The sequence below is a fragment of the Etheostoma spectabile genome, chromosome 21 (assembly GCF_008692095.1).
Source record: "Etheostoma spectabile isolate EspeVRDwgs_2016 chromosome 21, UIUC_Espe_1.0, whole genome shotgun sequence".
Taxonomy (NCBI): domain Eukaryota; kingdom Metazoa; phylum Chordata; class Actinopteri; order Perciformes; family Percidae; genus Etheostoma; species Etheostoma spectabile.
The window spans coordinates 13149784-13162367 of record NC_045753.1 but is presented as its reverse complement, the minus strand read 5'-3'; the positions used below and the strand labels follow the sequence as shown (position 1 = coordinate 13162367).

General features: G+C 41.4%; 1 protein-coding gene across 2 annotated transcripts in view; it reads left to right on the top strand.

The window, feature by feature from the left end:
- Positions 1-2135: 2135 nt before the first annotated feature.
- pmp22b (peripheral myelin protein 22b) overlaps positions 2136-12584 on the top strand; it is a 10730-nt gene continuing 281 nt past the window's right edge. The window contains exons 1-5 of one of the 2 annotated variants that reach the window (XM_032502238.1): positions 2136-2319; positions 5539-5629; positions 5862-5955; positions 9310-9450; positions 10448-12584. The exon at positions 10448-12584 is cut by the window's right edge and continues 281 nt beyond it. In XM_032502238.1, coding sequence (XP_032358129.1) covers positions 5552-5629; positions 5862-5955; positions 9310-9450; positions 10448-10608 — 474 coding nt within the window. In that variant the 5' untranslated portion in view covers positions 2136-2319; positions 5539-5551 and the 3' untranslated portion in view covers positions 10609-12584. Of the gene's footprint in view, positions 2320-4552; positions 4773-5538; positions 5630-5861; positions 5956-9309; positions 9451-10447 lie in introns of those variants that run through there. The other variant, XM_032502237.1, reaches the window with a different exon arrangement.

Below are 12584 nucleotides of genomic sequence, written 5' to 3'. Positions count from 1 at the left end.
AACAAGCGTTCTGAGACCAGCCTGAAGAGGTGGTACGCTTTCAATCGAACTGTGGACCTGTTCGTTTGTGGTGAGAACATGATCTGTACTCGAACCACACCAACTCTACAAAAACCTAATAAAAGTCTCCTCAGGTGTGTTTAGCAGTCTGTGATGCAGCAGAGCAGCAGTGTTTCTATCACAGAACAAACCAGCTGCTGCTAAAAGTTGGCAGAGCAAAGTCTCGGTGACCAGAGTAGACGTAGTAACGTCTCAAACAATGTCTGATCATTTTAATGAAATGAGCTGGTTTGACCATGGTCATGCAAGACATATGCACAAGTCCAGAACACAGGACCTTGTTCCTAACAAATTATTCTGGAAAACATGTGTCTGGATCATAATTCACGGGTGGCATCCAAATTGCCATATATGTTTTTTTTACTGGACTATCTAGTTTAAATCCCTCTTTCTCAATTAGATAAAACATTCATTACTTCATCTCAAACTGCTGGAGAACTCAGTTTGAACTGAACACTAAACATTAATTCAACATGGGAACCAGCTCTTCCTGCTGCTTTTGGATCTTTGCCAAAGCTCTGAGTTTTCTCTAGAGGCTGTTTGGCCGCTCCATCATTGGGCTGTGAAGTTTGTCTATTACTGTACTGTATAGGATGAAACAAGAAAAAGAAACTAAGCGGTATTCTGTTAAGGAATCGCCCTAGTAACTGTTCTAGAAAGAGGAAGCTGGACACAGACTGATAAGACATTTTATATTCTATGTGGTTTTCCATCCCAACTGCCAACCTCGCATTCAGTGGTTGAGTCTGCTGATAACCTGCTCACAAGAAATCTTTGCCTCCCTGAACTTTTATTTAATCAATATTATTTCCTCCAGCATTCAGCACATAACTGTGTCTCCAATCATGGAGTCGAGATAAGCCAGAGAAGCCTAACTGCTAACCAAAGTTCGGAGGTCAGCCACAAAGACTGGTACATACAGTACAGTACAATGTGGAGTGGTCTTGTGGGTCATTTGTGTAATTGAGTAGAATTCTGGAACAATCCATAACATTGATCTGTGAGTCCAATTCTTCACATTCTCCATAGAAAGAGGAGTGGGTGGATAATAGAGCAACACAGAAGTCAAGCTACAGTGCTGCAGTCTTTCCTGCTGAATCATAGTGGGGTGATGATGACGGAGTTATGGTCCGACTTAAAGCCACATTTAATATTTAATATTATACATATTTAATATATTTTTTTTATTTCTTTGTCTGGAATCAAGGGAAGAATCACACCACGACAAAAAAAGGAACTGGTCAAACATTTCCATTTTCTTGTATTTTCATGGCTGGTGACCTTCCTGTCATGCTTCTACTCCAGCCACATCTTTCACCATTTACAAATTGAATGTCACAGGATAATGTGTGAAGCATGACTGTGTGATTGCAGTAAAGTCAGAATGACACGCATTTTAATGCCCAAGCTTCCTGATGAGCTTCAATTAAATTACACAATCTTGAACATTTCCACAAATAGTGAGATTTTCAGCTTAGAATTAGAATTAAGTAACTGAAATATTAACATATATTTTATAGCAATGACATGAAAACTTTGGTATGGCTTTAGAAACCCTTCACTTTTGCACTGGCTACATTTAATAATTATCTTTTTAACTCGACCCACAGGCACAGTCTGTACTCACATCAAAGCCAATCTGTTGTGTATTTAGTGTATTTAAAGGGAGAGGGCTCAGTTTACTCCTTTTTTGTCATCACTCTGTGTCTTGTCTGATTAAAGTGTGATGACAAGACAAAGGTTGAGAGTAGCTCAAAACTTATGGACACACAAACAAACTGTATCTGTGTTTACCTCTGATCTCTCGTTCAGCCTGCCTGTATCCTCTATTTGCTTGCCCTCCTTTGTGTTCTTTGTGTCCTTTGTATTATAATTGTAGTTACGGGTATCATGTGATTTCTGTCTTGTGCTTTAGAACTGTCACATATGTGCATGCAGGTACTGTATGTGGGAGTTTGAGTAAACAAATAGATCGGTGCCAGAAGATGTGTATCAAGAGAGGGGCAGTCCGACTCCGACACGGCTGCAGAGGGAGGGGGGCTAATAAACTACTGCAACTCAGTGGCCCGACAGACAGCAGCACTTCACATGCTAATGAAAGGACACAAGGACTGACCCACCTTTGACCGACAGCCGTCAGAAACTGACACACACAAGGCAGAGAGGCCCGGTTAAACAGTGACGCAGATAGGCCTTCCCTCTAACCTGCAAGGACAATCAGCTGGATCCACTGAATCAAAGTCGAGCTGAATATCAGCTGTGAGTATGAGCTTTATATTCATCACAGCTAATGGATTGTGATTTGAGCCAATACAAGGGAAATTGCACATAACGCAATCAAGTGAAAGAAGGCAGCCTGTCACATTTTTTTTTTTAAATCAGCACAAATGAAATTTAATCAAGTCAAGGACAAGGGCTAATTATTTGGTCTTTTTACTACATTATCTCTAATGCTGCTTTGTTTTACAGATATTGTAGGATTAATTTGGTAAAAAACAAAAACACGTATGTTTACCACATCTGCTTAAACACTCGTCTCTGTACTGGTATGTGGATGGAGTTACTGAAAGTCAATCACGTCTACTCTCCAGATTCATGCCCTCTGGCCAAGGTCCTATCTATGGTTTTGGTATGCACTCTCACTGTCTGCCGCGCTAACGCGAAGATAAGTCGTAGCATTTTAATGACGGAGGTGAAATGTTAGACACCGTTCCAGATGTAACATTATTCAGTATATCCACCTGAATGTTTGTTATGTGGCTCTCCCCAGAGACTTTGGCTCCAACCCCGGCTTTACAAACGCAGTAAAGTTAACACTCCCATGTCCCCTCAGCCCACTGATTGTCAGTCTTTTACAAACATTGACATATAAGGGATGGGGAGCGCTTGCACAGCTACGCCACACTTTTAACAAGAATCCTCATCTTCAGGTCACTGTTGACCAGATCACCATTCATATGATCAGAGTTAAGAACTGATGATTCAGTAAACAACATAACCAGAGTTACACAAATACAAATAACAACTTCAAACAGAACAATCATATCAGACAAAGAGATACTTCTATGCAGCTTCTGATCAAGAATGTCACATGCTTTGATCGCTGAGCAGTAGCAAATCTCTTACTCAGAGCAGCACTTCATGGCTGCGATCCGGTCTTGTAACTGTCCCTTTTGTGTTTGTGTGGACATGAGCCGAGCAGAAAGGCCTCTGTTTTCATGCGAGTGTGAGAAACACATGCAGAGGCATAGAAAGTGTGAGCCAAGTGGTGAAGAATGGAGAGTGGATGTTGACAGGGGCTATCAAAGTTCAGACAGCTCTAAGCTCCTCCACCAGCTGCCTGATGGGAAGAAAACATAGGCCTGCGTCTCATTTGATTTGCCCATTGAAGAAGCTCAACATTTACCGTGCAGGGTGTGAAATCAGTTGTTGACATTTTGCAGAAGTGAGGGATTATGCGATGAACTTCATATGTCTAGTGTTATCAGAAACCCATTGAAATCATAATGTATTTAGAAATTGTTCCTGTAACATGCACGACTCAAGAATCAGTCCATTACTGACATCAGACTTTGGTTAATCTTGGATCTATTTACTCTGTGCAGAAGAAGATCTAGAAGGAGGAAGAGATAAGAAAGTTCAAATTCATACTTTTAAATATTACACTTTTGACCGCTGCCTACGCTCCCTGAATATATTTCCTGGAATTCCATTCATTGCTAAATCCATACTTACTATAAAACTAACCTCTGCACATACTTTTATGTACATTTACACATTAACAACAGGGTCTGCAGTCCTTCAGGGTGGAATGCCATCCCACTCCCACTGGAAATGAGTCATGTCAAACAGAGGAGAGCCCCAGATGCTATCTCTCAGCGACGGTGCGCTGGGCATACACATCCACACTTTCACACATTCTGTGACTCACAAGGCTGACTACATGACTACCAGACGGAAAAGAGCCCAACTACACCCCAGTACAACAATGTTTAATTGCCAAGGCAACGAAAAGCTGAGTTTACAGGGAAATATCTCCAAAATCCCTTTATTTTTGCAATTTTTATAGACATAAATGCAATCAAACACATGGAAGCCTTGACAAAGGTGTTCTGCTACAGCAAGTTATCTTAAAGGCTGATTCCATAATTAAGTTGTAAATGTGTACACACGGTCAATTTTTTTCAAATATTCCACTCAAACATCTGCTCTACATAATAAAGAAAATTGTTTGAAAAATATGTTGTGTATAATTCTGCTAAAATATCTCTGCAAATATGCATATTCTATAACTGAGCAACAATGACAGCAATAAAAGCTGGAAACTGTCAGAGAGAAGATGATGGAAAAAAAAAAACTCGAAAGCTGATTTTAGTTACCATGACAGCCAAAAAATGATCATTCAGGTCATCACACATCCAGCAAGTTAGTAACTAAGGCAACCCACGCGCTATTACGCATGGGGCATCTATATTGGGAACCCTGGCTGTGGATCAGAGGGTCACTCCATGACGCAGCGACGCACGCAGGGCGTTGTTCTTCCATAATGAGACACTTTATAACAGAACGTTAGCGCTGGCACCAATCTAGTCTGAGAGCGACTTTTAGAACCGGGGGACTACCGCTGTTGGACTCTTTTGGAAAAACTTGCTTTTGCTTCTTGCGAGCCTGAACCTCTCTTTTTTTGTGGAAATACAAGCTTACCGCTCTAAGTAAGTGGACTTTGGTCTCTTCTAAACTTCCTTATACTCAGCTGCGCTCAGAGTAGGTCCTTGCGGATTAAAGAAGGAAACGCGCCGGGATACCCACCACTCGTCATCGCACAAAAATAGCTTATTTGCTCGCTAAGAAATTATTTTATTCGCCTTACATTAAACGGAATTGTACTTTGCAAACCTTTTAAGTTGATATTATATTGCTTTTAAAATAAACTGTAGAGATCAACGCTTATTACTCAAATTGTTTCCATGTTGAAGATGACACAAGTCTACTATTTAAAGCCATCTTAAAAGAGCAGTTCGGCGCAATTTGCTTTTCAAGCACATTTGAGTCTGTTAGAAGCTAATAAAAACAAGGAATGTAGTCCCCAACTTTAGATTTTAATCCCGTAGTCAAACTTGCTGCTCAAATGTAAATGTAAATGTGTCGATTAATAATGATTTTCTCTTAGATGTGATTTTACATGCTAGGAATAAATGGGAATCCTGCCATCCGTTAACGTTTCCCTGACTGACTGTCCGTGTTGAATGTGCTGCAGCGACACACCCATGTCCCAATCTAACACACACACACACACACACACACACACACACACACACACACACACACACACACACACACACACACACACACACACACACACACACACACACACACACACACACACACACACACACACACACACACACACACACACACACACACACACACACACACACACACTCTGACAGAGACTCTCTTCTTCTCATTACTGCCCAGAACACCTGAAAAGATGCTGCTCCTGCTACTGGGAATCATCCTCCTGCACGTTGCTGGTCTTGTTCTCCTGTTTGTGTCAACAATTGTCAGCGTGAGTTAAAGTGTCCTCATGTTTGTTTTTTTATTTGTTCAGATGAAGTATTACTGTAAAAGCTAACTGGCATCTTATATCTACAGTAAGAAATATAATAAATCCTCCATTATTAGAGATACACTTCATAGTTTTGGTTTAGGAATTCGAATTTGCCAATGAAACTTGTTTTCTGATGATTTTGTGCGGCTTTTCACACATTACTGACCAAGTTGTATGTCATTGACACCAGGTATGGACAACAGGTGAAACTGGCACCTCAGACCTCTGGATAAACTGTACTACTGCCACTGGAGGATACCACTGTAACCCAGCAACAAGTGGAGGTCAGACTCATGCCTACACGTTTACTTTTACTTTACACCTCCAGATCTGATGAGTCACTCTTCAGGTTTTACTTTAAGCAAAATGACTTGCTGAAATCCAACATTTACCATGTTGATGTTGTGGGTGTGTCACGGCTCCTCTGGGACTCTGGTGCCATCTAGGGCAGGGAATGTAGCAGTGCTGTGTTAAAGTGCTAGCTGATAGGCTGCCACTGTATAAATAGTCGTGGTGTGATGTCCATATTCAGGTCCCGTGTTGGGAGTCCATAGTGACAGGAGTTTTGGGAGTTGTGGAGGATCAGGGTGGGGCTGCATGGAGTATTTAAAGTTTTAGATCTGTGAGAGAGTGTGTGTATGTGTGTGTGTGTGTGTGTGTGTTTGCATGCTTGCTTGCATGCCTGTGATAGTGTGTTTGAAAGCAGGGAGACCTTGGACTACCTCATGCAGAACATAGCATGCTGACGGTGGGTCACGCCCAGTGTCAGATCCTAGTGTCCAGTGTAAGTTTGCAGGGATCATTGGGACAATTTAAGGCAGCAGCTGCAGCACTAGATTTATTTATTTACAGTCAGCCAGCCACCTCATGTTTGAATTACATAAGATAACGACGGGCTTATAGATTCCACTAGTTTTGATGACTCCTACCTAATAATATTTCCATTGACCTAAAAGGAATAACTAGCAACTTCATGTGAGATCACTTTTGGCTGTATGTTTTGCTACTAAATGTGCTGTCACAGTGGCGCAGGAGCTGCTGGCTGCATCTGGGTGATGTCATTTGTCTAGAATGAGCCATGCTCAGCCGGTGTGTGTGTCAGGGCAGCAGTGCCCGCGTACTGTGCCAGGTACAGCTTCATGGAGCAGTCAGTTTGTTTGACTTGCTTTCATTAGCGCACTGACGCACAGTGTTTATTTAAGAAGGCGTGGGTCCCGCTCCGTGCTGTGGCTTTTGGAGATGGAAGATAACGGACCTTTCTCACGTGGGGGCCAATCCTGCGTTCAGTAGAGCTTTCTGAAGCTTTGCTGAGCAATCAAGTTCCTTCTGAAGTGAATCATAATCGTGGTCATCATAGTTGTTGTTTTTTTACGTATCTGAGAAACTTCTGAGTTTTTCCTTGTTGTTGCCTTGTTTATAAAAAATATTGGCTCCATTTGGTTTTGCTGACACCCTGGTGAGAAATGCTCATGTCACAGTTATCGCATGCTGAGCTTGAGTTAAATCTCACTTCCTTACAGCCAGGAAAATTACTTAATAGAATTTACTCGCTCTAAAATTAGCTGTGGCGGAAGAATGTATTCTGCTCCCACACAGGCCTACAATACATAAACATGGTGAAATAAATACTACAGCAGTTTGTTATTCTGGTTTGTTATACTACTCTGCAGCACAGTGGGGTGTAGGACCTCAGAAAGAAAGGCAGAAAACCTCAAAATTTAGTTTCCTGTTTGGTATTACATTGGAATGCTTCTGAACGTTCCTGCATTGCTATACCTCGATAATAAACCAAGGAATTCGAGTACATTTTTTTTTTATATGAGTCATACTTGCTTATCAGTGATATTTTAAGGCCCTGAACCGCGCCTCACGCTAGGAAATGCCCCATGTCACTGTTTCCTACTACTGGCCAGTGAAGGAAGGAAGGAGGGCAAGATGTGTGTTTCTCAGAAAGCAGTGATGTATTGTCAATATTTATAGGTGACCACTATTCATAGAGCAGGGATGGAACATTTCACCCATTTCTCACAGTATTATCACATTATGTAACATCTGAGAAAATGATCATTATAATGGAATCTAATTCTGGTGTGCTATTATTGTGCTGGCTGCATTTTGTGGATGGAGATTTGAAGCGTGTCGTGTTTCCCCTCCATATCTCATCCCCCGAGCCAATGAGCATACTGTAGCACTGTTATTGTAGGTAACCTGACTCCATCCTGGTAACCCTGTGCAATTATCCAAGATACGGTTTCCCTTTAAATCTATAACAGAGATAAGTCAGGGTTTCTCTAGGAAAACTGCATGATTCTTTATAAATGTCCACAGACAGGAAAGTAATGAATACACAGTTACACAGTGATGTAGCGTTTCCTATTTAAACCTACAGTGTTAAAATGTGGTTAGTCTAAGTCATACCACCAAACCAAGAAAGCTGTCTAATTACTTAATCATCCTTTGTGATTACATCATTACAAGTGGTAATAAATTATGCATCATGCCTATTTTTCCATGTTGTTAGACCCCCCCCCCCCCCCCCCCCCCCCCCAAACCACAACAAGCCTTTGATTTACATTACGCAAGAGAATCAATAAACCACAGATGCTTGAGAATGTTGAAGGAATCACATCATAGATTTAAATGTCAGGGTTAAGCAGTGGGATGCATACAAATGGAGACATTATAAAATCCCTCTTTTTATAGGCTTGTCTAGAAATATTTGCTGATGCTCTGATAGGACTCAAGCCACCTACACATGATCCGCAGTAAAACTGCTCTGCACTGGCCGTTCCATTGTTTTCCTATGGGGAGAGCGCGTACTGCTCTGAATTAGCACCGTCCACTGAACTTAAAGTTCAAAGTATTTCACCCTTGACTTAGTTGCCGCTGACCTTTCAATTCACAATAAGTTCCCAAACATTCCTGCACTGCGCTTTGCCTCTATGCTCTGCGCCCTACCTCGTGGTTTTACCGTAGATCATCATGTAGGCGGCTTTATGCAGCGGCCGCTAATGCACAAGCAGATTGAGGCGGTCCTAATAAGTCAAACACCTTGCGGCATGGCAGTATTTTATAGCACAAAAACACAACAGAAACAGCTAAAATGAAGAGATAGATGAATCGAGAAAGGAAATGAGAACTTAGGACACTCCAGAGGCCAGGGAAGCAGCAATGGAAAACCCCCAAACAAGAAATGGACCCCACTTGGAAATCCTAGGAAACACATACACAAACTCTTCAATAGATAGCACAGACAGATGGTCTTCCCTGTCAATACAGGTGTCTAATGGGTTAATGGACTTCTAGAAGCCTGGCCTTGGAGGACTAGCATTAACGATCGATGTGGTACATTTAGTCATAGGTCCTGCAGTGAGGGGTGCATAGAGCTTTCAGGAACAGGATGCCTAGGTTTTATTGTTATGGATGAATATGGATCCATTACACATTCCCGGAAGTTAACGTTACATTCTCTGTGAGAGGATGCTTCAAGACCAGCATGCTTTGGCATTTGTTTTTATATTTGTTTTTTTCACACACTAATTAAATCAATGTTATATATAAATTATGCCTTTGGATAATGATGACTGTGGGTCAGATATTGACAACACTCTCCTTCTTCTCCCTCCTCCCCCATGCAGAGTGGATTCAAGCGGTACAGGCTGTCATGATCCTGTCCATCATCTTCAGCTGCCTGTCTCTTTTCCTCTTCTTCTGCCAGCTCTTCACTTTGCAGAAGGGCGGACGCTTCTTCCTTACTGGAACCTTCCAGATCCTTGCCAGTAAGTTCAATTCCCCTTTGACACTTACATCACAAATCCATCAAGATCAGATTGACATTATACAAGTAGGTGTTGGGATAACATCAACACAAACTGTACAACGGGATTTATATTGGATTCAGGGGTACATTTTCTCTATTTATCAATCAACTGATCATACAGACCATTACATCAAGTGGTGACAACTTCAAATTACTTGTTTCGTTCGACCAACAGTCCAAAACCAAAATGCATTCAATTCCCAATGATGTAAATCTGAGAAAGGCAGCAAAACCCATTTGAGAAGTTGTAAATATCATTGTAAGCATTAATGGACAAACAACCACTTGACAATTAACTAAATGACAAATCTGTTCAGCGCTACTCTGATTAGTACAGTAACACTTGTATGAACATACACCAATCCTCCTACACAGATAAACCAAAAGCAGATGATCCCACTGCATCTGCTGTAGCAGAGAATTAAATTAAGAGAGCTTGAGCCAGTTACTAATGGTTTAATGCTCCACTTGTCCATTGTACTTCATGCCCTTTGGCCAGAGAGTGGCTCCACTGCCAGCCCATTGTGTCCTCTCTTGGCAGCCCTTTCCAACATCCCAGGTTTGCTTTCATTACTGTGCCAGTGCATTGCCTGGTACCCAGGTGCCCACTCAGCCAAACAGAAATGACACTGGGCACGCTGCCAGCTGCGCAAGTTGAAATGTCAGGAAGGCTGGCAGTCCGGGGGTCTGACAAACACATCATGCCATGTAAGACCAGGGAGGTGGGCAGAGCAGGAAGGGCTTGCGAGGGCTGGCTCGGAGATCAATAAGCATGAAACACTGATGTAGTGTGGAGCGATGCCTTCTGGGAAACACTAACCCTCTTGCCGCCTCTCCCAGACAAGGTTCAGCTCAGGACACAAGACAGAGAGCACAATACTGCAGAGAAACTCGATCTGATAATTGAACAAGATGATGGTCAGCATTACTCAGTGCTCACTTTTTCTCCCATGCAGGTTTGTTCGTGATGAGCGGAGCCATCATCTATACGGTGATGAGTCCGCAGTGGGTGCCGGGGACAGACGGCTTCGGCTACTCCTACATCCTGGCGTGGGTGGCTTTCCCTTTGGCGCTGATCAGCGGACTCATCTATGTCATCTTGAGGAAGCGAGAATGAGCTATCACTCCATCCCAGTGTTTCCAGTAACTCCCTGCCCAACTGCAAGCGTCATCAGTCCCCCTCTGAAGTATAGGTTTTGATGCCTGAGCAACACGGCCCACTGGAGCCACCATGCCAACATACCCATATTACAGTGAGGGTGGGGTGGGGGTGGGGGGGAATACCAAAAACCAACAAGCAAACCAACACAAAAACAACCAATACTGTCTCAGTTAAAAGATGTATATAGTATCTATGGTTTAAAACCTATTTATAACACTTTTTACATATATGTACATAGTTGTCGTGTTGCTATGTCAATGGATACGCGGATGAGCTTTTGTTTCAGCTGATTAAGTGCCTCAGTGTTTGTAATGATGAAATAATTAGATGCTATTTTGTTGTGTTTTTTTGCCTTTTTTGTTTAGCCAAAGAATTAGTAAAAAAAAAAGTTTCTTTAAGTATATTAACCAAAGTGCATGTATAGAAATAGAAGGGTTGGAAGACGATTTTTTTTGATGGGCTTGCTTTAGAAAAAAAGTGGTAACATCCATGGATGTAGCATAGCAAGGAAAAATAGATTTGGTCCTTTTCTATTTTGTGAATTTTCAAATTACATTGTTTTCTTTTCAGTATTTTTCTATTTCTTTTTTTTTTTCAACAAAAGATGGTGCTATGTATTTATCATTCCTATTACTTATGGCAATCATTTACAACGGAGTTACTTTGTTATTGTTTAGAGTCAAAAAGTCATTAATCACAGTAAGCATCAGACAGAGGTACACCTGTACATACAGTGCCTGACTGCTTCTTTAGGGAACACAGTCGATTTCACATTGCAGTGTCTGAATTCTTTTCTTTTTCTCTTCCGCATCAGCTACTGTATAAAAACAAATAACTGAGTTTGAGGGGTGCACTGATTAAATCAAAAGTGGAATGTCAGTATTATTCTGCGAGTTTGTAAAGAGTTGGATTACAGTGAAATTACTTTATATAAGCTCTATTTGCCTTAATTGTCCCTTATTCTGCTGTTAAAAGTCTCAAGAAGCCAAATTGCCTCTTCAGTAGAATACCATACAAAAAAATAACACTGTGGGGCATTATAGCCAAAGAAATACGTATTGATTTAACATTACTAGAAAGAAATGCCACTGAGTTGAAGCCATATAAGAAACCACCAGATGACAGGAAAAACATATTTAGTATTAACTGTATATGTGAGGGAAAAGGACAGAGAGGTTTGCAGTGATGATACAAATGTCTGTTTCACATACTTGAAGTTTGACATGCTGCAGTCTCTGCCCACTGACGTATAGAAGTTTTTTTTTCTTCTACTGTATAAAAACGCTGTGTTGCTCATAACAGATGGTGATGAAAATCTAGCCTTAAAAACACTCACTTACTCAATAAAACTACTCTCACATTATCTTATACTGTGTATTCCACTGTTACAAGGGATTGGATTGACGCTAAAACACTTGATGCATGCAGAATTTCAAGTCATTTTCTACACTGTTATGCCGTCTACCTGTAAACTCTGAAACACACATCTCTGTGCTAAAAAAAAAGCATCATGTGGGAAAACTGCCAGTAAATCGGAATAGACATTAAACAAAAATTCCTAACAATTTGTGGTGATGAATCTGCGTGTTAATATGCTATGAGATGGATCTAAGATGTCAGAAACTGAAATGCTGCATGTAAATTCCTGTGTACAGTCAAGCGAAGCAAGTCTACCTTACAGTATGCCATCAGACCCTGGTACATCAATTAAGCTGCCTTGTGCATGTGGTTGCAAATGCTGTATGTGACTTGTGTTACACACACTGAGGCGAAAGGCATGGCGGTTGGCACAAGATGCCAGTTATTCAAACCATGCAGCTAGTGTTTCAGTGTCAACGGTGTATCTCATAGCATCAGAAATAAGAGGACTTGGACGTGTTCTGAACACTGTAAGCAAGGCTCTGTCCTCCACTTGACATCTCCGGTGACAT